General features: G+C 40.7%; 1 protein-coding gene across 1 annotated transcript in view; it reads left to right on the top strand.

Moving 5' to 3' along the window:
• Positions 1-27,238, top strand: part of LOC129695673 (fibrillin-2-like) — a 296,346-nt gene that overhangs the window by 138,577 nt on the left and 130,531 nt on the right. The window contains exons 10-16 of the mRNA XM_055632838.1: positions 3,006-3,230; positions 5,191-5,337; positions 7,998-8,117; positions 11,656-11,781; positions 16,443-16,565; positions 18,674-18,796; positions 25,616-25,768. Coding sequence (XP_055488813.1) covers positions 3,006-3,230; positions 5,191-5,337; positions 7,998-8,117; positions 11,656-11,781; positions 16,443-16,565; positions 18,674-18,796; positions 25,616-25,768 — 1,017 coding nt within the window. The remainder of the gene's footprint in view (positions 1-3,005; positions 3,231-5,190; positions 5,338-7,997; positions 8,118-11,655; positions 11,782-16,442; positions 16,566-18,673; positions 18,797-25,615; positions 25,769-27,238) is intronic.

The raw sequence follows: 27,238 nt of genomic DNA, 5'->3' as shown, positions 1-27,238 counted from the left end.
AAAAAAAAAAGGTGTGGGGAGGGAGGGGGCGGGGGGGTTGAGGGGATAGCAGCTGCAATAAGACAGATCAGTGATAGAGAGCACTCAGTCCTCTTCCGAGTCCGGAAACAAGTTAAGAGAGTTAACAAGTTCCAGGGAAGGGTTCCATGTATCTAGGAATGTCTTGGTAGAGCCTTTGAGAGAGAACCTAAGTTTTTCAAGCTTTAAGTTGTAGAGCACCTCCTTGATCCAACGGGCATGTGTCGGGGGACAGGTAAGCCTCCAGTTAAGCAAGATCAGTCTCCGGGCTAACAAGGTTGTAAAAGCCAGGACCCGCTTCAACGCAACAGAGAGGTTGGTGTTGGGAGGAATACCAAAAATAGCTGACAGTGGGTTTGGAGGAATAGCCTGGCCTGAGGCTCTGCTTAGCACGTCGAAAGCACTCCTCCAAAAGGTTTCTAGCTTAGAGCAAGACCAAAACATATGACTATGGTTGGCAGGGGATTGATTGCATCTGTTGCAGGTGTCTTTAACAGCGGGGTATATTCTAGATAATCTTGCGTTTGTGTAGTGGACTTTGTGAAGGACTTTGCATTGGATTAGACCATGACGGGCACATATGGAGGAAGAATGGATCAAATCCAAGGCAGAGTTCCATTGCTGGTCTGTTAGTTTCGTATTCAGCTCGCCCTCCCATACAGCTTTTAATGAGGTATGAGGTTTCAATATAACCGACCCTAACAAGTTGTACAAAAAAGAGATGCATTTTTAGTCTATTTTAAAGTTTGTTTTTGGAGGTCTTTAGTATTTTTTATGTGGGGGTAGGGGGAAACCATTTTCTCAGTCACTACCTGGTCGATAATGTGACTATCCTCCGAGCCGCATCTTCGCCCCTTCCTCACGGCCTACCATTTGGTTTGGATTGGATTGGATTGGATTGCCGGAGACCGCCCAGAGCTTCAGCTTCAGCAGTGGTGCAGCACTGGATACCGTCTCGGAGCGAACGTTGCCTTACTGGGAATCGCCGTGTTGGAGCTCTGGAGTACTGGGACTGCCAACTTTAACACCTTGGAGCTGTAGTCCTCGGAGCTTCCAGATGCGGGCGGCGCTGACTTTGACATCGCGGAGCCTGGGACCTTTTGCCGAGGGTCGCTTGTGTTGGATCTCTGCCCAGCTGGTCTGTGGACTTCGGGAGCCGCGGTCTCCGGTAGGAAGCAGCCGATTCGGAGGCTCCGGGTTGCTGAGATGTTCTTCCGTTTGAGGGTCTGAAAACATTGGGCCTCCGTAGCAACGACTGCGGAGACCTCAATAGGCCCCATGGAAGAGGAGTGAACTTTGGTGCCTTCCCTCACAGTAGGAAATGCTGATTCTGCTGTGGGGGGGATGTTTTTTAAGTTTTATGTTAAATTTAAAGTGTTGTGTTTATCTTATTTGTGTGCTGCATGGTAACTCAAATTTCACTGCCCACAATGGAATTGCATTGTTTGACAAAAGTAGAAAATATTTTCAATGTTCAACAACTCAGAAATGTGATTGGAATTGGCAATTCACAAATTCCATTATGATTAATGTTTGGCTTTAGCATTTGGAACACCCACTGATTGTACTAACAAGTCATGTCATATCCAGCATCCAAGTGTTCATTGTTTCCTTGATTAAGAAAATATATACCAGCAATGCAGATAGTCCAGAAGATATTCATTATTCTAATTTCTGGGATGAGGTGGGCTGTCACCAACAATGAATGAGGTTGGATTTGTATCCTTTGGGAATTCAAAGAATGAGGGAAGATATTATTGAAACATGCAAGAAACTAAGGGGGCATGAGGAGGTACCTGTTGAGATGTCTCCGTAACCTTAAACAAGTGTACGTAGTTATAAGATATGGAGGGTTGGGGGGGGGGGGGGGGGGGGGGGGGGGTAGTGCACAGGGTAGTGAATGCACAGGGTAGTGAATGTCTATAATTCATTCTCTCAAGTTTGTAGAGGCACAAATGCAGAGTATTTAAGGAGAAGGTGGATACATGTTTGAAAGGTTAGGGAATTAAGGGTTATGTGGAACTGATGCAAAAGAGGAATGGACACCTGGGGCAAAGTGGCTATTTCATGCATGATTGCTCCCTCCTTCCTGTAACTATGAAAGAGTTTCTTTTGTCCTCAGTTTCCATTCCAGAAGTTCTGTTTTCAATGGAATATGTGCAGTTTCCAACACCTCCACAGTCAAAGAATCGTCTCACCCCTTCATTTGAGCAATTCAAAGGCACTGTTTTCTCCATGAAACCCTAGTTCACCCCACAATTATCCCTCTACTCCTTTCCCAGAAGAAATTTGTAATTTATGTTATGCCATTCATAACCAAAAGGCATACCAACAGCTTCACAGCCAATGAGAATTATGTTGTAGGTACTGTTGAAAGTAGGCAACAAAGCTGCCACTTTGTGCACACACTCTTTAAGAAAGCATTGTGATAATAAAAACAGAAAATGCTGCAAGCACTCTGAAGGTCAGACTGCATATGTGGTAATAGAAACAAGGTTAATGTTTCAGGTTGAAAACCCTTTTCTCCAAACAGATACTGCCTAAGCTTGTTGGGTGCTTACAGCATTTCTGTTTTATTTCAGTTTTCCTATATCTACAGATTTCATTTTTTGATTTTCAGCATTGTGATAATGGCTAAATTATCTGCTGCAGTGGTGCAGGAAAAGACACAATTATTGGCCAGGAAACAGCATTGAACTCCTGAGGTAGTGCCGTAGCTAAATCACATTTACCTGTCGTACAAATGGGCCTTATCTTTGAAGGGAATGGAGGGTTATGGTATGAGTGCAGGCATGTGGGACCAAGGGAAAAACGTTGTTCGGCACGGACTTGTAGGGCCGAGATGGCCTGTTTCCATGCTGTAATTGTTATATGTTATATGTTATATCTTAACATCTTACGTGAAAGAAAGAGTTATAACTATTTGAGTATGAAAGTTACAAATGGATTAACCAATGTAATGCTGAGCACATTTCTTTTTAACACAGATGAATATCGTAGACTTTGCATTGAAGGTGTCCCAGTTGTTCAGGGCATTCCACACTATGATCCAAATTATAGACCAGGCTTCCCTGACACGGCTGGCCTTCCTAGATTTGATTTTAATGGAGAAGGATATCCACCTGCTGTTCCTGTGACGCATCCTTCCATTGTTAATGGCGGCTCAGGTGGAAATGGTAATGGAAATGGACGACATAGACAGCCAGATATCGGTAAGGTTTTATTTTATGCCTTTCTATGCCTTTCTATTTAACAACTAGTTAAGAACCGAAAATATAAAGAAAGGGGAACAAAACCAAAGTTTGCAGTACTGAAATTTACCAAGACCCATTCTGCGCTGCCACCTTTATACAGTTTACTGCTTATTGCTATTCATGTATGATGGCCACTTTATACAATGGTTTCAATCTGTTTGTTTAGTGACTTCATATCAATATGCTAAGGAAGATAACTTTTAAAGTATTGTGTGCTATTGTGCGTAATTCTCTAAATTAATTGTCTTAAATTGTTGCCATGATTGCTGATACTAAACAAACATTAAAAAAACATAATTTCAAAAAAAATCTGTAACTGGAAGAACACATACCTAAAGTTACAAGTGTATATATATACCTGGAAGTTTGATCACATATAATTTCTTGAGAAATGTTTTCTTGGTCGAATCCTGCCATTCCTCAAGTGTATAGGAAGGAACTGCAGATGCTGGTTTAAAACAAAGATAGACAAAAAAAGCTGGAGTAATTCAGCGGGACAGGCAACATCTCTGGAGAGAAGGAATGGGTGACGTTTTGGGTCGAGACCATTCTTCAGACCCATTCCTTCTTTCCAGAGATGTTGCCTGTCCTGCCGAGTTGCTCCAGCTTTTTGTGTCATTCCTCAAGTGCATGTTCTCTTCAAAAGCCCTCAGCAATGCTCCTCACATCCATGATCCCATCCATTTTGATGTTGCTCTTCCGGTTGTGTCCCACAATCAGATCAGCCCTTGACCTCCCATCCTCAATCTCATCCTAAAAAACACATCTGCATGCCAGATTGCAGAAAACTCCCTGAATTACATTCTCTTCAGCCCCAAGAGCTCTTTTCAACGTCTTGGATATTATCACTGCCAGTAGTGTTGGGCGGATCCCATCACAACTCCAATTTTCATCCACTCATCAACCTGCCATATCAAAATGACTGCACTAAAGTGCTACTGGTACTGATGAATAACTGATTCTAACATGATTATATGAGGAGGCAGCAGGAGAACAACCCAAGTAGTTGTTGGCCCACCAAACCTGTGCATTCCGGCATATCATCTTGGGAACAATGGAATTTCTAGATGGGATTTCTGCTGGCTGGACGGTTTTTATAAGTCTGTTCAAATGATATATTCTGTAAAGCTATGATTTATCATATCAAACATGAATTGAAAAATACATGATTGTGATGGTATCAGAATGCTGGGAAATGGAACGATGGTGGCACAGTGACGCAGCGGTAGTGTTGCTGCCTTACAGCACCAGAGGCCTGGATTCGATCCTGACTGTACGGAGTTTGTACTTTCTTGCTGTGACCGTGTGGGTTTTCCCCAGGTGCTTCAGTTTCCTCCCACACTCCAAACTCGTACAGATTTGTAGGTTAATTGACTTTGGTAAAAATTATAAATGGTCCCTAGTGTGTAGCATAGGGTTAGGGTTCGTGGTGATCACTGGTCAGGTGGACTTTGTGGGCCAAAGGGCCTTCTTCAGCATGTATCTCTAGAGTCTAAAGATAGAAACCTAACAAGTTTCTTGTAAAAGTTAAAATTAAACTTATGAATAAAAGTAGTATATTTAAAGGTTTAAAATGGAATAGCTGTGAACAGTTTGATAACAACTAGGCTGCAACAATGGTAGGACTCTAAAAGCCTGTTACCTTGATGTTCCCACAAGAAAACAGGAATAAAAGTCAGTTTATCAAGCTCTTTTCTTGCAGACCGTACATAATTACCATTGTTAAACTCTCTTTCGTCCATTTAATTTTTGAGATCGTTCCAACTTCCTCTTGGCTAGCACGTGATGTGAAATATCCTCTTGTCTCCTCCACAAAGCAATGATTGGAAAACTGCCGGGCAAAATCCAATCCACTTTGGAATCTGTGTTGAGGTTGCGAAGTGCTTTATTTATGTGTTACGATGGGAATTTGTTCCAGGTACTTTTACCATTAATCAAACAAAACTGGACATCTGTAAGCACTTCATCAATCTCTGCAAGAATGGACGGTGTATTCTCACACCCACTGGTCACCGCTGTGAATGTAACATGGGCTTTAAGCAAGATGTACCTGGAGAATGTGTTGGTAAGATTTAACAATGTATTTAAAATAGCTTTCTAAATGATTGTCATCTTATCTGTTCAGTAGAAGTTTGTAATCAGTATAAAATGGCACATTGTACAAAAGGACAAAGCTTTAAACTATTCTCTGTCTGTACTCTAACCTATCTTCCTCACAGATAGAAAAGAGCATTCATTAATTTCAAATTCTTCCATGCACTGTGGCTTTCCAATTACTGTGCAATGATGCAAATTAGGTTAGTATGCTTCAATTTCCTGTAATAAGTAACACAGGAGTAAAGGCCATGGATTTTTCCCCCTCCCATATCCTTCAATCTGTATCGGTAATTCTTGTTACTTACTCATTCTCAGTGCTCAGCTGATTTGTTCCAGTGAAGCAGGCAATTGTGGCTTGAAAGTCTGTAGTCATAGATCAAATAATACAGATCTGTTACTATCATATTAAAAAAGATATTTGTTTCTAAAAAGTTATGAATGTAAATATTGTGTTAAAATTTAAATTATAATTTAGGCACCAGATGTTACTGCAATATAAATTTGAGACCATCATACTGATAGAAGAATCGTTCTCCCTGTGGATTCTTTTACTCTCCCAACCCTCTACCTGTCTGATAGATGCAGGCCATCTCCGTGTAATGACACGGGGATGTCCATCAGTCTATTTTATCCATGTCAGAAAATGCACAAAAATCCTTTGATGTATCAACCAGACCTCAGCAATATTTTAATGAATAACATCAAAAGCATAAGAAAATAACAATGCCTAAATGTGGAAAGATAGGAGAAACTAGTTCTGCAATTTGTAGGAATAAATGTAGGTACATACGTTAGACTTTTGAATTTACCTATATTGTGGGAGCTACTTCGTATGTATGGATGGATGTCCATGAATTGGGCATTCATAACATGGAGCTGGCCTGTACCATCATATTGGCAAAGTTAACTGTCCATGGACAGGAAGCTCAAATATGCATTAGACCCACTGAATATATCAACAAGGGGTCCATTGCCAATTGTCAGGTCTGCACTATTCAGGATTCCCAAGCTTATCATTGCATTTTTGTCAATAGGCAAGCTATTCTGTAAAAACAAAGAATAAAGAGCTGTGGAGCTACATGAGCAGACTTTTCAAATGTCTTCACTGTTAACATCCTTAATGCATTCTGAGGTGAAATACACCAGCTCCTAATGGAAGAGCATCAGGTTCAAGCACTTCAAAGCAGAAAACCTGCCAAAGAAGCCAGGTCGCACTGCTGGTTCTGTCATAGAGTTCCCACTGTTATCTGCCAAGATTAGAATATAAACCATATTTACACGATGCAATTGATCGTAAAATGCTCTAGCATGAAACTTTCCCAACTACTTCACCAGGTCTGATCATAAATCTTACAGAATGGTTAACAGAAAGGCAGGACCTGGATTGAGTTTCCCCAAGTTAGTTTGGAAAATGCTGCTTGTTCTTGCAAGATTTGGCATCTCAACACAAACCTTGTGTTGTTGAACTTGGAATTGGTCTGAAACGTTGCCTATTTCCTTCGCTCCATAAATGCTGCTGCACCCGCTGAGTTTCTCCAGCATTCTTGTGTACCTGCGACATTCTCCACATTGACGTAAAGCACTCTTTTTACCTTCTGATAGAAAAGATTTTTACTCATCTCTGAATAAATAGAGCAACCCCTTATTTTTACATAGTGACAACTAGTTCTAGATTCTCTCACACAAGGAAATATCCTTTCCATATCCTTCTTGTCACGATCCTTCTGAATAGTTTGTTGCAATCAAATTCCCCCATCTCTCTTCTTAACCCCAGTGTCTACAAGCCTCATCTGTGATTCTTCGTGTCCGAATTGCTTCCAAAGCATTTACATTGATATTTTGATAGTTATTTAACATTTAAATATTTAAATATGCTTCAAATAGAAAAATAAACACTGTATACAATACTCCAGGTGTGTTCTCCCTTCTGACCTATATTACTGATGCATAACCTCTCCTTTTGTATTAAATTCCCCAAACTCTGTAATTTAAAAAAAATGTCTGTACTCCATCTGGTGCCAGGTTCTTCCATGGATTAAGAATTACTTAAATAAAAACGGAAATTGCAGGAAATATTTGAACATTTCAGATTCATAGATTAAGAAAGCATGTTTCAGGTCAAAGGCTCTCCAGTTTTTAAGTTTTTGCTTACTCAATTAGAAGAATAATTGTCTTATCTTGTTGCACCTCATACCTGATGTCCTCATGAGGTTAAATTCCAGATTTCTCTGGGCTTTCATTTCTGCAACTTTCAATGACAGATTTTGTTTTGTGCAAAATGTGATTTGGAGCAATTTGCAGAGTTGTGCTCATTCTCCATTGAACAATTAAAACATTTAAAATCATGTATCTTATTTTACTGAGCCCAGCAATATTTAACAGCAAAGAAGAACATTTTATTGCAACTCAAATTGCTCAAAATAAGAGTTATTGAAAGCAACAGACTGCACAAGAATTGGTCAAACGTTACATTAAATAATGATTGTTAAGATTTGTATGCGTAACAATATAAAATGTTTTAGATGAGTTAGTCTTTTTTTCCTCCATTTAAGACAAGATCAAATATTTGAGCGATGAGGGGGGCTTCCTCTAAATTTTCACTAATATCTCATTTATTGATCTCTGTAGATTTTGATGAGTGTACTTCAAGCCCCTGTACAAATGGTGATTGTATTAACACTCCAGGCTCCTACCATTGTAAATGCCACACTGGTTTCCAGAGCACCCCCACCAAACAATCCTGCATTGGTAAGTGAAAGAACAGCCAAACCTCTAAATATCAAAGAAAGTAATGGTGAATGAAAATGTACAATAGGTGTCACAGCATTTCTGAAAAATACAGGTTTATGTTTTGGATGTTGACAGAATTAATATGACTCATTTACCCAAGAACAGTCAAATCAGAAGAAAGTAAACATATTGCTGTTGATGAATTGGTTAATTGTATGCTGTTACCTTTGGAAGCATTTAGGATGCTCTCAATCATTTGAAGTTAATTATAATGTAGAGATGTACAGTTGTAATCATATTAATTAGTTGCATCATGGTCTGGTTCGGCAACTCAAATGCCCAGGAACAAAGAAGATTGCAATAAGTGGTGAAAGCTGCCCAGTCCAGCACGGGTACTGATTTCCCCTACATCAAAGGGATCCACAGGGGGGAGGCAGTCTGGAAAGGCTCAGTGTGGTCTTACGACATTGAAACACATTGTGCCAATGTAAGTAAAGTAAAATAATTTGAAAGGGCTTATTGGACATTTGTTTAATACAATCACACAGCAGGAATTTTATTTACAATTTCTTCAATACATAACTGTTTCTGTCGAATCTCAATGTGTCATTGCTTGAAAGCATGGCTCTGCAAGTGATTTGAAAAAAAACATATAAGCTGTTGAAAAATAGATTCTGAACTGGAAGGATGCTTATTTGTGCTGTGTTAAAATAGACAAAGGAAAAGTGAAGAAAAAGAAAGCAACAAAGAAAAATAAGAAAAAAATAAGTTGCTGGGACTATGAGAGTAAGGAAAAAATCTGAAAGCGATCATCCTTCCTTTCCTCCACTTTATTGTGAGTGCAAGGACTAGATTCTGGAGGAGTGTTTTCTTAGCAAAAAGAAGCAAACATATTAATTTATCCCTGATCACAAATAAGGATAATTGGCTCAAGGTTTCATTATATAAATTGAAATAGAATAATACCAACACTTATATGAATGTTGGACGTGCATCCTTAGGTATTACAGTTGAATTACATCTACATAGAACATGGAACTGCACAGAACAGGAACAGGCTCTTTGGCCCATAATGTTTGTGCCGAACATGATACCAACTTAAACTAATCTCCTCTGCCTGCATATCCCTCCATTCATTGCATATCCATATGTCTATCTAAAAGCCTCTTAATCACCACTTTCGTGTCTGCTTCCACCACCATCTCTGGCTTTGTGTTCCAGGGACCCACCACTTCCTCATGAATGTATGGAGATAGATAGGCATATGAAGGTAGATAAATCTCTTGGATTTGATCAAATATATCTGAGGGCACTGGAAAGCTTGAGAAAAAATTGCAGATGCCCTGGATGAGATGTATGAATCACCTTTACACACAAATGAGGTGCTGGAAGATGGGAGGGTGGCTCATGTTGAGCCTCTATTTAAGAAGGGCTGCAAGCCTAGGAACTATAGACCAATGAATCTAACATCTATGGTAGGCAAGTTACTGGAAATAATTCTGAGGGTTAAGATATAGATGCATTTGGATAGACAGGGGCTGATTAGGGATCGTTTTGTACATGAGAGACTGCATCTTGCAAATCTGAGTTTTGTGAACAAGTAATCAAAAAGATTGATGAAGGCAAAGCCATAGACGTTGTCTATGGGGACTTCAGCAAGCCATTTGACAAGCTAGTCTGCTCTGGAAGGTTGGATTGCATGGGATCCAGATAGAGCTAGATGATTGGATAGCTCCATGTAAGAAAGCAGAGAGTGATGGCAGAAGGTTGTTTTTCAGACTTAAGGCCTGTGACTAGTAGTGTATGTCAGGGATAGGTGCTGGGCCCATTGCTGTTTGTGCTTTATATCAATAATTTGGATTAAAATGTAGAAGGCATAATTAATAAGTTTGCAGATGGCACTAAAGTGGATGGTATTGTATATAGCGAAGATGGTTATCAAAATTTTCTGAAGGATCTTGATCCGATGGGTAAGTGGGCTGAGGAATGGTTAATGGGGTTTAGTGCAGATAAGTGTGAGGTGTTGCATTTTGCAAAGTCAAACCTAGGCAGGATCTTAACAGTAAATGGCGGATCCCTGGAGAGTGTTGTAGAACAGAAGAATCTCGGAGTGCAGATAATTTCCTTGAAAGTGGCACCATAGGTAGATAAATAGGCTTTTAGTGTATTTGGCCTTCACCAGTCAACGTATTGAGTATTGGGATATTATGTCACAGTCATACAAGATGTTGGCGAGGCAGCATTTGGATTATTGTGTTCATTTTTAGTCACCCTGCTATAGGATGGATGTTGTTAAGCTGGAAAGAGTGCAGAGAAGATTTACGAAGATGTTGCTAGACTTGAGGGCCTGAGCTGAAGGGAAAGGTGGGACAGGCTAGGACTTTATTCATTAGAGCGCAAAAGGATGAGTGATGATTTCAAATATATTCATAAGATCATGAGGGGAATAGACAGGGTAAATGCACAAGGTAATTTATCCAGAGTATGGGAATCAAAAACAAGGGCTCGTAGGCTTAAGGTGAGAGGGGAAAGATTTAATAAGAACCTGAGGGGCAACTCTTTCTGAACAGGGGGTGGTGAGTATATGGAATGAGCTGCCAGAGGAGCTATTTGAGGCAGGTACTATAACAGCATTTAAAAGTATATGGATGGGAAAGGTTTAGAGAGCTAAATGCAGGTATGTGGGATGGGGCATCTTGGTTGGCATGGGCAAGTTGAGCCGAAGAGCCTTTTTTAAATGCTCTATGACTCTGTGACTATGACATATGTCCTTCAAACCTTTTCTCTCTCAACTTAAAGCTATGTTGCTAGTCTTTGACATTTCCACCCTGGGAAAATTAGTATTGTAGGCTTAAGTTACATTGAGTCTTTGATGCAGAATTTAATGAAAAGCTCAATATTCCCTGTGGATATAGAGAGGCAGCTTTCTACATAACAAAATTCAACTTCATTCTCATTTCCAGAAGTAATGTCTAAAATATGATCTTTGAAACAACAGAATCTTCATTAAATTGTACAGTACATAACAGAGGAGTTTGATATTGTCTTCGCTAGTCCTTTCTGTTGAAACTCTTGGGTATTAAGGGACAGAAGTTTAAGAAAATTAAGGGACAGAAAATTAAGGGGACAGAAGTTTAGGGGTAATATGAGGGGGAACTTCTTTACTCAGAGAGTGTTAGCGGTGTGGAATGAGCTTCCAGTGGAAGTGGTGGAGGCAGGTTCATTGGTATCATTTAAAAATAAATTGGATAGGCATATGGATGAGAAGGGAATGGAGGGTTATGGTATGAGTGCAGGCAGGTGGGACTAAGGGGAAAAAAATTTGTTCGGCACGGACTTGTAGGGCCGAGATGGCCTGTTTCCGTGCTGTAATTGTTATATGGTTATATGGTAACATGAAATTAATGTGTTACAAAAGAATATCACAAAGGTGAACTCATTCAGCTTTGCATTATGTTTGGTATAGTTGCAGTGGTTGAAAGGTGTATTTGCAGTGATTTTTGTGAGTTTCACACATTTACAAGTTTATGTCTTGCTCTGTACCGTCTCTTTTCAGATATTGATGAGTGCATTCACAATGGACTTCTTTGCAAAAATGGTCGTTGTGTGAACACAGATGGAAGTTTCCAATGTATTTGTCATGCTGGCTTTGAACTGACTCCAGATGGAAAAAATTGCATTGGTAAAAAGATGATTTCAGTTCAATGATAGATATAGTTTTAAATCAAAATCTTTTTAATTTAGTTTTCAAGACATAACAAAGTGCAAAGTTGGCCATTTGTTACAGACAGTGTACGAAAAGAATAAATAAAAAACAACTTATGCCCAACATATAACAAGACAACAACAATTAAAAAAAAAACAAGATACTAAAAATAATCCCTCCCCAGTCACTGCCAGTGAGAATATGCAAATATCAGCCTGTCCCAACAATAATCCACGATAAGTGAATGGGTAGACTGTTAAGCTATTAAACTGTACTTGATGATCAAGCATTTACAAAGCCTGGAATGCATTTAAAGGTCCCCACGCTTTCTGAAACCTTCCATTTGAATGTTGAAGTGAGTACCTGATTTTCTCGAGCTTTAGGCAGAACATAATATCTGTCAGCCATTGTGTATGAGTGGACGGGGTAGGTTCCGTCCACCTGAGCAGGATTGTTCGTCGAGCCAGAAGAGAAGCAAAAGTGTGGCGTTTATCTGTAGTTAATCTAACCTCACCAGTGACCCCAAAAAGAGCGATTAGAGGCTTTGGTTCCAATTTGATGTTTTAACACCTGGGATAATGTATGAAAAACCTCTAGCCAGAACATGTTAAGGCTGGGGCATGACCAATACATATGGATAAGAGAGGCTTCAGAAATTTTACATTCAACACAGAATGGACTAACCTTAGGGTAAATAGTAGATAATTTGGCTTTTGAGATATGGGCCCTATGTACCACTTTGAATTGGATCAGACAGTGACGAGCACATAGAGAGGTGGAATTAACCAGTTTAAGAATGGAACTCCATGTATCTTCCGAGAGAGAGGAGCCCAAGTCTTCCTCCCATGCTGCCTTGAGCTTGTCCATGGGAGCGCGCCTTAGATCCAACATCCTGCCATATAAAGCTGAGACAAGTCTATTCTGAGACGGGTTTAAAGAAAGAACTGCATCAACAAGGGCCGTGTCTGTTGGTATAAAAGAGCTGGGCAATTTATAGAACACATAATGTCTTGTTTGCATGTATCGAAAAAAAACGACTTTGGAAGATTGAATTTGTTGCTTAATTGTTCAAATGATGCTACAGTGTTACCCATAAGCACGTCCTTGGAGCGCACAATACCCTTCCTATGCCATTCTTTAAAGCCAGGGTCCTGAGTTGATGGTTTCAAAAGGTGGTTTGATGCAATAGGGCTCAGTAGAGAAAAGTTATACAACCCAAAACATTTCCTGAATTGAACCCATATCATCAAAGAGTGTTTAACCACTGGGTTTTTACAGATTTAATTGAGGGGAGTAGAAGTGAGGAACCAAGTAGTGCAGGTATGGACATATTATCATCTGTGTGTAATTCCATGGCTACCCAGTCAGGGCAATCGGGCTGGCTGTGAAAGAAAGACCAAAATGCAAGGCAGCGCAGGTTAGCAGCCCAATAATAAAAGTGAAAATTTAGGAGAGCCAGGCCACCAGCAGCCTTGGATTTTTTGAACCAAGCTTAGCTTCAACCATTTCTGCCTGTGATATGGATTCATCCAATCTTTCCCTAAAATCTAATGAGAGTTTGGGAATATTTAAACTGCTCAGAAAGTCCTGCATTACCTTATGATCCGGTTGACCTTAACCAGTGAGTCGTCGACCTTGAGAACATTTGTTCCACTCTGAATGGTGACAATACTAAGCTAAATGCTAAAGTGGCCGACTTGGAGGGCTGAAGTCGGCGACAAAACATACGCATCCTCGGTCTACCGGAATGCACTGAAAGCAGACGACCCACTGAGTTTTTCTCAAGTTTGCTGCGAGAGGTTTTCGGGAGCGAGGCGTTGACATCCCCTCCAGATGTCGACAGAGCCCATCGCTCCTTAAACGCTAAACCAGCCCCTGGCCAGAGACCGCGGCCAGTCATTCTCCGCCTGCAGTGGTACCAGATGAAGGATCTCCTCATCAGAGAGGCACGTCGGAGAGGGAAACTCAAATTTCACTGCAAACCAATTCGGATCGTGGAGGATTATAGCCATGAAGTTCAGAGCCAGTGGGCAGAGTACAGAGGCGTCATGGCAGAACTTTACAAACTGGGACGAAAGCCTGCTCTGCTATATCCAGCTCGACTCCGTCTCCGGTGGAGACAGAAAGTGGATAAACTCAGCTGAAGAGGCACAGAAATACATCAACAGCCTCCCTAGGCCACCTAAACCCCCATAAAGGATCTGTTTAGGAACTTTAAACCCACTGGATGAGAGGTAATACTGAATAGCTCTACCTATTGGCACGACGTGCAGCATATCAGCTAACGTCTGTGGTTCGTTTACATGGCTGAACGTGTTCATTCATCCGGGTGTGCTGCTTGTTCACTAAGATACATATAAAATGGCTACAGCCAAATGTCACTATATGTGCACTGTAATTTAGAAATGATTTCCAGCTGTTTTTTTTTTCTCTTGTTTGCTGTTACCACATATGGCCTGGCCCTATATCTGTGTGCTGTTGTGTTCTAACTTCGGCTTTTTAAAAGCTTTTATGGGCCAGTAAGTAACTTTCAAGCTGCAATCATATTTTTAAGTTTTCGGTTACATATAACCATTTAGTTCACTGTTGACACAGTTCAGTGTTTGCACTGTTCAGCTATTCCAAAGTTGATATTCAGTCTTCATAGCCATATTTTATTTTTTTTGGGGGGCTATTTGGATAAGCCAAAATGTTATTATAGAATGTAATAATGTATTACATTAAATGTGCTTAAATGTATTTTTTAGTACATAATACTGGAGAAATAGTTTAGTGTTAGACAGGAAGATTCAATTTGTAAAATGTTTGTTTGGAAGAACTTGCTGCTTCTTTCTATAGCAGCTTTCTTGGGTGGAGAGGGGAGTTATGTAACTGCCAGTAACATTTTTGCAATTTATGTAAACACATCATTACACACTAGTCATTTTCAACCTGCAATGATTCGCTGCTTCGTTTTCAGCCTGCCATTTGGTTCATTGTATTTACATTATATCTTAATGTTTTTCTTTATTATGACACATAAAGCTAGTGAGCTGGAATGTCAAAGGTTTAAACCATCCTGTTAAAAGAAGAAAGGATTTTTCGCATCTTAAACAACTCAAAACAGAAATAGCCTTCATGCAAGAAACTCATATCCGTTGCTCAGACAATGGCCGTCTCTTGTCAGGTTGGGTGGGGCAGGGGTTCCACTCTTCCTTTCAGGCTAAAGCCAGAGGAGTTTCAATCCTTATCAGCCAGAACATTTCCTTCGAGCCACATAATGTGATCTCTGACAAGTTTGGTCGGTATGTAATTGTGACTGGAAAATTATACAATACATTAGTATTTGTCAACATGTATGCCCCTAATGTAGACGATATAGGTTTTTTCGAGCGGTATATTTTCATTACTTCCAGACCTGAACACATACTCTCTTGTACTTGGTGGAGATTTCAATTGTTGTTTAGATCCTCTTTTAGACCGATCCTCTACTAACCCCAGTACAGTAAGTAAATCAGCTTGTTTCATCCAAGCCTTTCTCTCCCATTACGGTGTTTGTGATGTGTGGCGCTCTTTACATCCACAAGTTAAGGAATACTAATTTTTCTCACATGTTCATCATACGTATTCTAGAATTGACTATTTCTTTCTTGATAACCAACTTGTACCCCTGGTTCATTCCTGTGACTATGAGAGTATTGTCATTTCTGACCATGTCCCTTTGCTCTGGCCTTGTCCCTTCCAGATCTCCCTCAAAAGAATAGGCAGTGGCGATTCAATTCAACTTTGCTCTCGGATGATAAGTTTGTAAAGTTTATGGAAAGAGAGATAGCCTTTTTTCTTTCCACTAATATATCCCCTGAAATCTCTACCCTGATCGTATGAGATGCCCTTAAGGCTTACCTTAGGGGACAGATCATATCTTACACTGCTCAAATGAAGCGTAAATCCAATAAAGAGCATTTAGATCTGGCTCATCAAATTGGAGAAATTGACAAGCAATATGCGCAGACTCAAAATCCAACTGTTTATAAAAGACGATTGGAACTCAAAACCAAATTTGACCTTCTCACTACTCACTCAATTGAACACATACTTTTATAAAATAAAGCCATGTTTTATACATATGGTGATAAAACTGACAAATTACTTGCAAATCAACTTAAAGGTGCTAAAGTGAGACAGAATATTTCTAAAATTTGCATGCTTAACTTCGGATCACTTACAAATTAATGACGCTTTCAGAGACTTTTATTCCCAGCTTTATACTTAGAGTTCAATGTAATATTAATGAAAATGCATACTTGTTTCCTATCAGATACAGCAATGATAAATAATTTTTTTAAATTGCTATTTTTAATAAATTACTGTTAGAAATTACATTACAATACATGTGGCATTAATCATTTCTAAAATTAATTAATATGAGGAAATTAAGTGAACCACTTCCCATCATTTAACTACCACCCAGGTCAGTGACACCATTCAAATGAGTATTGCTGCTCAAAATATACCAAATGCAGCCAATATTGAGTTGAGGGACAGGTATGAAATTTATCCAGCCCTTCAATTCAGTAAGAAGGAAGTTTAAACAAAATAATCACTGTGATATCATTAAATGCTATTGAGAACTAATGATTGCTTTTCATTTTCTTTAGATCATGATGAGTGTGCCACCACCAACATGTGTCTAAATGGCATGTGCATCAATGAAGATGGGAGTTTCAAGTGCATTTGCAAGCCTGGTTTTGTGCTGGCACCAAATGGACGATATTGTGTTGGTAAGAAGCAAAATTAAGTAAAAACATTTGTTTATGATTCAGGGGATGGATTTCAATTATTAGGTAATCACAAAAGAAATAAGGTGCAAAGAAGTCCAGATAAAGAGCAAAACAGGAATTTTCAACTTAAAATAGAAGATCATTTCCGATTTGTCCTACCAATGCCAGGGGGTACAAATTCATAGCTTTACAATTTTCTCAATGTAGGTATGTTACAATAATTACCTTCAGCGGCGCTGCAGTTCTGCCACTGACCGTGTGCGCGACTTTGAGGGGTAGGGGGGGTGGCGGGATTAAAATGCCGTTTTCTCCTGCCTGTCCGAGATATATTTTCTCGGGCTGCTAGCTGATGCTGAAAAATCGTTCCGACTTGCGTTCTTGGAAATTAAAAAAAAAAATCGTGGGACAATTTAATCGCTGGAGTAAAATAAAAAAGCAACTTTCAACGCCGACAACGGGACGGAACTCACGTAGGGGACAAAACATAAGTTAAGTCGTCTATTTTAAATATATAAACTTGTTTCTTCAGATGACTTTAATCAAAATTTCCCTGGCGAAAATGTGATTATGGCCCCATACGAACCAGCAGTGTTTTTCCTGCCGTTAAGGGGTTCAAATTCACCGCAAATGCAACTTTCCAATCGATCGCAAGATGAATTAAATGGCCATTAATTTACGGGAATTAAACATTAATTCCTTCCATTTGGCCTATAAATTCATGACAATAAGATTTAAAAATCATGTTATATTGTGAATTCTTGTGTGAATGTTAGTTGGAATGCTATTTAAAAATATTTTCTTAAGAAATGGATAGATGTTTAGATCTGGTAATTGAATTTTGTAATTAGCTACAATTAGGTAACTAACTACTTGTATGCTTTAATTTCAGGTCATCTAAGTAAGATTGTTTCATATTTGTTTCAGAATGCTTCAATCTATAATAACTGAACATTTCTTTCAGTTCTCTTAGTTTTTAAGAAAGTTATGGGCTTTTGACTGTCCTTGATCACAGCTTTTGTGTTAAGTCAATGGACAAGCAATAGGGAACAAGATGCTAATTTCCGAATATGAAAATGGCCATAACTTTTTAAATACTGAAGATATGAAAGTCAATTAGGTGTCAAATTAAACTTCTTTTTAGGCTTTATTTGATGAGATAAATTGCAGACTTGATTTTTTAAATCTCAAAATTTTGTAACATCGCTACACAATGGCTACTGGTGAGATATGGTGGAATGGACGCTATTGTTCAAGTTCAAGTCATCCAATTGTATGTGGAAATACAATATTCATTGTATGTGGAAATACAAAATATGTTTCGCAAGTGACAGTAATGAGTCAATGTGAGGATAGTTTTTAAATATACTAATAATAATAAAGCTTAACATTATGCAAACTGTATGAGATAATGCTAGCAAGTTGTAATAAAGGTCCTGTTTACAATGAATTATAAAAATCAAAAATTAAAAAACAAAGTTAGAAAGTTTAAGTGAATGGCATAGTAGAATGAAAAAAATGAAAAAAAATAATTTGAGTTACAATTAAAAGTGGTAAGAATGAAACTCCAGAATCTTAGAACTCAAATCTCAATACTAGAATGGTTGTTTGTCACTATTTAAGAGAAAGCATACTTTAATGTAGGTAATTGGAACAAAATGGACAATGCATAACTTTCTATGATGCAATTAACTCATTTTTACAATACAAACACAGATACTTAAGTATTGCAAACTATTACCTTGTGTATCCTCAATAAATAAATTGTAGGTTTGCCTCTATTACAAAAAGGTTTGGAATATTATTGAGAAACTTCACTCAGGAAGGCAAAGGTAAAAATCGAGCACATCTGAAGAATACTGCCACACTTCCAATTTACATGTATATAGATTATGCATTCATTTTTTTTTCAAATAGTGTAAGAGCGAAATGTGCCTGACTTTTATTTGAAAACTATTGTTTAACTAAAAGGGAATAGAACATCCTGGGATTAAGGAAGGAAATCTTTTTTTAATGTAAGGAATAGAACACCTGCTACCATACTGTTATTGTTGTGTCAGCTAAAATAATGACATTGTAAATTAGATGACATTTCATATTTCTCTGTTCAGACATTGATGAATGCCAGAAACCTGGAATCTGTATGAACGGCCGATGCCTCAACACTGAAGGCTCTTTCAGGTGTGAGTGCCCCCCAGGCCTGGCTGTTGGTGTAGATGGGCGGGTTTGTGTCGGTAAGAAATACTTTATAATTCCAGACAGAGACCTGAGGAAGAACAGTTATAACACATCTGGTTGTCATTCTCTATTTATTCTTTCATGGGATGCCGGAATTCATGTTTCAGATATTCTGGGAATTCAAATCGCTTTGGAAATGGGAAATCCTTTAAATTTAGGCTTAAACTATTTGAATGCAATCAGACCTACACATCAGAGAAATCCAAATGTTTGAATTAAAAAGCTCCGTCAGTCTGATGTAAGCATAATTGAACCTTTTGGCATGCCGAATAATTTACTTATTTGTAGATTATCATCACAGATAAAGCGAACAAAATGAACTATTAATTATTTATAGTCCGCTTACCTTCATTGCATTTTAGTTATGAATAGAAAACTCAAGACTGGCCATTTAACTTGCATTCTAAATCAATAATGAAAACTAAATTGCATGTTAGTTTTGTTCTGTACTGCTATATAATCATATTAGATTTGCATACCATGTCACAAATTAGTTAGTGCCCAAGATATGATTTAAATTATGTTATAATCTAAATCTTGTAATTCAACATGTGGTATCAAATATTTAAGAACATCTCAGGGGTCTTGCCACCAGATTCTTGGAAACAATGATTTTGTATGAGTGATAGAAAAATCAAGGTTGGCAGATGGAATCAAGCACACTGGATTATATTAATTCATACTTTAGGAATAGCACCATAACCAAACTTCCTGAGCTTAGACATTGGACAAATCTGTACTTAGCCTGCAAAAGTCCTATCCTTTATCAAACTGAACTAAGCATTTCTGGATGCAGTTATTCTTCGCATTTCCTGAATGTCATTCATGCTCATTTGTTAATTAATCAAAATACACAATACTTTTAGAAATACAGGTGCACAATCTTTTATCCAAAATTCCAGAAACCGAAAAGCTCAGAAAATCGGACATTTTCAGTCCTGGAAAAAAGGGAGGGTATATTGCCCGGGAGAGTAGGAACTAAGTTCCGCATTCACCTCTCCAGGTGACCCTCAGTGGACGCTCACTGAACTAGGTCTAGGGATTCACAAAAATGCTGGAGAAACTCCGCGGGTGCAGCAGCATCTATGGAGCGAAGGAAATAGGTAACGCTTTGGGCCGAAACCCTTCCTCAGACTGCCCTATGAGTCCCCCTCTATCAGTCTGAGGAAGGGTTTCAGCAAAGGGAGGGGAGAGAAGGGAAAAGAGAGAGGAAGGATCTGCCGGACATGCTGTGTGTGTGTGTGTGTGAGTGTGTTTGTTTGTTTGTTTGGCGGAGTCTGAGGGGAGAAGAAGAGAAGGGAGAGGGGAAGGGAGGGAGAGGTCCAGAGGCGGGAACGGATGCCTGGGTCCGGGCGTGAGCTGAGTCCGAGGTTTGTAAACGTTGCTGCAACTCCCGGCCCGTCCCTCCGTGTATTGTTCACCGCGTCTTCCTGGAGAGAGGGGGGAGGGCGGGAGCCGGGGCTGTGTGAGTGAAGCACGGTGACTAGAGGGACGGGAGAGCTGCCCCGGGAGTGTGAGGGCACCTCCCCCTTCTCCATTCCCCCTCACACCCCCCTCCCCATCTACCCCTTTCTTCCCCCTCTACCTCTCTTCTCTCTCTCGGCCCGCAGCGATCTGCCGGACATGCTGTGTGTGTGTGTGTGTGTGTTTGTTTGGCGGAGTCTGAGGGGAGAAACGCCGGCACTAAGAGCGAGCGAACGCGCGGACAGAACGGACAAAAGCAACGATCATAGGTCGGAATAGGTGACCAAAGATCTTTGTAGGTGACATTTCGGGTCGAGACCCCTCTTCTGACTGACTCAGGGGAAAGAGGAGCAAGAGCTATGGACGGTACTAAGGACAAGTGAATGGAAGATATGCCGATATCTCCCGTTTCCCTTTCCCTTGACTATCAGTCTGAAGAAGGGTCTCGACCCGAAATGTCTACCAACGCCGCTCTATGAACGTTGCTTTCGTCCGTCTGTCCACGCTTTCGCTCGCTCTTGGTGCCGGCGCTTCTCCCCTCATGGCAGCTGTTGAAAAAGTCGACCCGAAATATCACCTATTTCCTCCTATTATCACGTATTCCTCATCAGAGATGCAGCCTGATCCGCTGATTTACTCCAGCCTTTTGTGTCTGTCTTCGGTTTAATCAGCATCTGCAGTATGTGCCGTTTAAAAAGTACAAGGCATGTGCCGTTTAAAAAGGAAGTGATAAAAAACATTTAAAACATTTAACAACACCTAAACTGTTCCCCCGCAACGCTGCGAGAGGCATAACTGGTCGGGTCGGGGTTACTGAAATGACGGAGGTTCTCGGGAGGAGCAAATTACGGAAAAAATGCACAGGCAGACATTATTGTGGTGTCCCCATCGGACAGCAGTTTTATGCTTTCTCATTATGTCTGCTTGAATGAACAATGACGGCAATGACGGAGATGCCCCCTTTAAAGTATGATGGGTGCATGTCCGTGTGCGCTTAGTCTCCAACAGCAAGACTGGTTTAATGAACTAGGACTCTGCAGGGTAGGTGCCAATAGCTTATGCCTATTCTCTTCCATAGAGATGCCTCTTTTTAAGGTTCTGACCTACTTTCCTTTAGACTTGGCAGCAATGATGCAGATGCTTCAATTCTGTGGGGAGGTGCTGTTCTGAACCACATGTTATGGGCATCAACATGGGCAGGCGAGGGAGGTGAATTATCCCAGTTTTGTTTTGAGGTAAATTTCACCAAAGGTACATTTCACCAATTTATCAATTTTTTGCATGGTCTCTTTTTGCCTTAAGAGCAAAACATATCCATGAATTTACTGAGCCAAATATGGGTGAAATGCAAATTCTCCCTTTTTGGGAAGTAATTTGGCTTCTCTAATTTCCCACAATGCCACATAAAACTCCCCTTTGATATTACATTTTTTATAGTCTGCTGTGTGAGGTAGAGCACTAAAGTTAACTAGTGCAAGGAACTTCTCTCTCCACTTCTAGCTCAAGATGGCGCCTGCCTACGGCGACTTTTGCGGAGCACCAGAACAGAAAAGGTTCACCTACAACTTCTATCAACTCAACTGGATCAGGGAAACGGCAGTTATCGGTGCCGTTTCGGACAAGCTGCTTGGGCACCTGAAGGGGCTGGCAATTTTGCGATCTCCCGCAGCTGCTGGAGCCCCGGACTTTAAACTTTCCCACGCTGGCTGTAAAACTCCCGAACAGACGGAGGAACACAGGTACGGTACCTCTCCCTACTATCCTACTGGCCAATGTACAGTCCCTTGAAAACAAAGTGGAGGACTTAAGGGCAAGGCTGCTTTATCAAAGGGAGCTGAGGGAATGCTCAGTGTTCTGTTTTACAGAGACATGGCTCACCCCCAGCTCCCCAGACTCAGCGGTCCAGCCTGAATGGTTCTTCATCCACCGTATGGATCTTACACTGGTATCTGGGAAAGGGAAAGGAGGGGGCGTCTGCCTCATGGTCAACTCTGCGTGGTGCTCAGACGTGGCCGTCCTGTCCAACTCCTGCTCTCCACACCTCGAACATCTGGCGGTGAAGTGCCGTCCCTTCTACCTCCCAAGGGAATTCACCTCCGTTATCCTGACCGCGGTCTACATCCCACCCCAGGCAGACGTCCGTCTGGCACTGGAGGAGCTGCACGCCGTGGTCAACAAACACCAGACATCTTACCCCGAGGCGTTTACCACCATTGCTGGGGACTTCAATAAGGCAAACCTCAAGAAATCATTCCCGAACTTCCACCAACATGTCTCCTGCTGCACCAGAGGACCCAACACCCTCGACCACTGCTACACCACCATCAAGAATGCCTATCGCTCTATCCCTCGCCCACACTTCAGTAAATCCAACCATACCGCAGTGCTGTTTCTTCCTGCCTACAGGCAGCAATTGAAGAGCACACCCCCAGTACAGAGCTGGTCGGGGTGGGCGGAGGAACAACTACTGGACTGGATGGAGTTTGTAGACTGTTCAATGTTCAAGGACTCAGCAACTGACTTGAACGAATACGCCACAGTTGTTACAGGCTTCATTAAGAAATGTGTGGAGGACTGCATCCCTACAAAAACCTTCCGAGTGTTTCCCAATCAGAAACCTTGGATGAACTTTGTGATCCACACTCTTCTGAAGACCAGACATCGGGCATTCATGTCTGATGATACAGTGGCCTACATGAAGTCCAGATACGACCTTGGTAAGGCCATCAAAAAGGCCAAAAGGGACTTCTGCTCCAAACTGGAGGATGAGACAGATGTTCGGCAGCTGTGGCAGGGCCTGAATGCAATCATCTCCTACAAGGAGAAACCAGGAGGCAGCTCTAATGTTGGCGAAACATCACTCCCTGATGAGCCCTAGGGAGAATACTGATGTGCCTTCCCGAGCCCCCATTCGCTGTGATGGTATTTCAGTCACAGTACCAGAGGCCGATGTCAGGAAATCCTTCAGAGGGGTGAACCCCCGAAAAGTGCCTGGACCTGATGGTATACCCAGGTCGTTTTCTAAAAACATGTGCGGACCAACTGGCTGGAGTTTTTACGGACATTTTCAACCTCTCACTTCTGAGGTCTGAGGTCCCCACCTGCTTTGAAAGGGCATCAATTATACCAGTGCCCAAGAGGAACATGGTGACGTGCCTCAACGACTATCGACCAGTGGCACTAACGCCGGTGGTGATGAAGTGCTTTGAGAGGTTGATCATGGCGCAAATCGACTCGTACCTCGACAAAAACCTGGACCCACTGCAGTTCGCTTACAGCCACAACAGATCAACGGTGGATGCGATCTCGCTGGCCCTCCACTCCGCTCTGGACCACTTGGACAACAAAAACTCATATGTCAGGCTGTTATTCATTGATTACAGCTCGGCATTTAACACAATCATCCCCTCCAAACTGGTTACCAAACTCTCAGAACTGGGTCTCTGCGCATCCCTCTGAAATTCAATCCTCGACTTCCTCATTCACAGACCACAGTCTGTTCGTATTGGTGGAAATGTGTCAGCCTCGATAACAATCAGCACGGGAGCACCTCAAGGCTGTGTGCTCAGCCCCCTGCTGTACTCACTCTATACTCATGACTGCGTAGCCGGTCATAGTGCGAACTCCATCATCAAGTTCGCTGACGACGCCACTGTTGTGGGATGTATCACTGATGGGGATGTCGAGTATAGAAGAGAGATCGAGCAACTGTCCATATGGTGCCAGCACAATAACCTGGCCCTCAACACCAGCAAAACCAAGGAACTGATTGTGGACTTTGGAAGAAGTAGGATGGGGACCCACAGCCCCATTTATATCAATGGGTTGATGGTTGAAAGGGTCAAGAGCTTCAATTCCTGGACGTGCACATCTCTGAAGATCTCTCCTGGTCCGAGAACACCAATGCTATTATAAAGAAAGCACATCAGCGCCTCTACTTCCTGAGAAGATTATGGAGAGTCGGTTTGTCAAGGAGGACTCTCTCTAACTTCTACAGATGCACAGGCTTGGTTCGGCAACTTGAGCGCCCTGGAGAGGAAAAGAGTACAAAACGTAGTAAACACTGCCCAGTCCATCATCGGCTCTGACCTCCCTTCCAGTGAGGGGATCTATCGCAGTCGCTGCCTCAAAAAGGCTGGCAACATCATCAAGGACCCACATCATCCTGGCCACAAACTCAAATCCCCGCTACCTTCAGGTAGAAGGTACAGGAGCCTGAAGACTGCAACGACCAGGTTCAGGAATAGCTACTTCCCCACAGCCATCAGGTTATTAAACTTGGCTCAGACAAAACTTTGGTTATTAATAACCCATTATCTGTTAATTGCACTTTATCAGTTTAATTATTCATGTGTGCATATATTTATACAATGGTATATGGACACACTGATCTGTTCTGTAGTCATGCCCACTATGTTCTGTTGTGCTGAAGCAAAGCAAGAATTTCATTGTCCTATCAGGGACACATGACAATAAACTCACTTGAATCTTGAACTTCTGGCTTGACAATGTGAGGCCAGAAAACAAGCACAGCGTATGAAGTGCGAGGAGTTACTGGAATTGTAACGCTTAATGGGTTGTAGCAATATTTGGAGGATGTCTTAATTTTCCCCAACGTGTTTCTTGGAGCTGTAAAAGTTGAACCAGATGTCTAATGGCTGCAAAAGGTCAGACTCCCATGGGAGACTTCAGTATCTGTCATATGTGGTTTAACATTCTCCTGTTTTACTCTTTGGGAATTTGTTAAAGGCTTGTTTTGACTCGTTCTGTTTAACCTGTAATGTTTTACACAAACTTTAAAAATAAATCCGTTAATATTCACAGCTTGTTTTCAGTATATTTTTTAAAATGCCAGCGAGATCTAGGGTTCTCTGCATGTATTTCCATCAGTATGAACGTTTTCCACTGTTCCTCAAAGATATCGTGATCTCAATCTTTTCTAAAAAAAAATAAGAATAAAATAGAACCAAGTGCCAACTCTGTTTAAGTGATCAATAGTTATGGAACGGTTGAAGTCTGGAGTTATAATAATACTGTAAGCTCAGCAATGTTTTCACTATCAGTTCAGAGGGAGAACAGTGAATTATAGCGCAGGAAAGTATTTGTGTTTCCGATACATTGTTTGCACAAGTGCTGTGTGTTTGAAGCTTCTCATTTGTCCTTTTGACACTACTTGGATGCTCCCTGTCTCCAGCGCCATAGTTATGTCTTGACAACTAGTGCATTGAACAGGGCTTTGATAAACATTTTTAACTTCAAAAGGAGAGGTTTCTAACTTGAATTCCAGACATAATGAGGAGCATCCAAGGTCTTTGAATGCCTCTTTATAGTGTTTTTTTTTATCGTTTTAGATACCCACATGCGCAGCACATGTTATGGAGGAATTAAGAAAGGACTGTGTATCCGCCCATTCTCTGGAGCAGTGACAAAATCAGAATGCTGCTGCGCAAGTCTGGATAATGGATTTGGAGAGCCTTGTCTGCCCTGCCCAGCGAAAAACTCAGGTATCTTTTCATTTTGGCAGGATACCAAAAAAACAGGGATTTAAATAAAGGTGGAAATATTGCACCAGTGCCTAATTCCACTATCTATGAATATACTCAGAAAGCGTTTCAATGGTCACAGTATATTAAACATTGGGTTCCAGGCATGATAGCACCAAGTGCTGCTAACCTTACACCATTAGCTCAACTCGGTGATGCACATAGAAACCTTGAATGCTAATCCAAGTTGGAAGGACTGCCTTAGTCCACACAAATATTTATTGCACTCTCTTTGTGTTGAGTATGAATAAACACACTATGCAAATCAATGTATATTTAAAACCTCCATTTAGTTTTAGTTTGTTCTGAATCTTGAAGCAACCTGGAAATCAGAAAATAATGACTTTATGGAGAGAAATTTTGTTCTCAGTTATATTAATAAATAACTTTTAAACGTTTTTACTAGATTAACCAGAGATGATAATATAACATTGAAGTGTGGATTGTAATTTATTTTTCCATTAAATGGCTCCTGAAATCTTTGCAGATTATTTACCAATGCTCATGGCCCAATCTCTTGTCACCAAGGCATATCTGTAAATATTCACCCTAAATATTCCATTTTTTTTCCCTTCATCTTCATTAATTAATAAAGCTTGTTCAAGGTTATTTTAGGAAATAGCTATATTAGTCCTGCGTTTAAGAGTGCACCTTTTCCTGACGGATCCATTAAAACATACCGTGCAAGGGGAATGCTACAGGCTGGTTTATTACTTGATTAACTTAATCAAGGTATCCCCTACTAATTCTTGATAAACTGCCCACATAGAGTTCCTTTCACAGCCAGAAGTGGCCCTGAGCCTGTTCAACTAAAGAGCTTCTGTAAAGATTATGGCAATACTGCAAACCTAGGGACCATTCCTGGATAATGAACAGTTTCTGTTTTTACAGAAGTCCATGTCTCGTTTTGTCTAGGTCGGAAAGTGCACAAAAATCACGATAAGATACCGATATGATAAGCAAATGCCAACATTGTCATAATGACAGGCATCAATAGTGCGTAAGAGTAATAAGGAAGAACAGTTACTAACAGTGGAGAGAGACAAGAAACTAATTCTGCCATTCATAGCAATAAGCAAATGTATATACGTCTGATTTTTTTAATTTAAAAATATTATGTGAGTTTGTTTATATGCCGGGGTGTCATGTCAGGTGTCATAACCCGAATAAGGCCAAGATAGTCACTGGTGCAGTTTTATTATGTATTCTAGCTCCATGTAAGGATACAGTGCTCATGTTAGGTTAAAGACAGAATGAAGGTTGTCAATAATGTTACATAGTTCTGTAAATTCTTAGAAAAGACTTCTAAGGTAAGTCCCGATTCAGGACTTACCTTGTCTGCACATCTGGCCGCCTGCAGCAGCAACTGCGGAGGGTTGTGGTCCCGACCGCGGGGGGGGAATGGAGGATGAATGCTGTGGTGGATGTTTG

Source organism: Leucoraja erinacea, chromosome 3 (assembly GCF_028641065.1).
Source record: "Leucoraja erinacea ecotype New England chromosome 3, Leri_hhj_1, whole genome shotgun sequence".
Taxonomy (NCBI): Eukaryota; Metazoa; Chordata; class Chondrichthyes; order Rajiformes; family Rajidae; genus Leucoraja; species Leucoraja erinaceus.
Note: the sequence above shows the minus strand (reverse complement) of the source record. Positions and strands in the feature narration are given on the sequence as shown.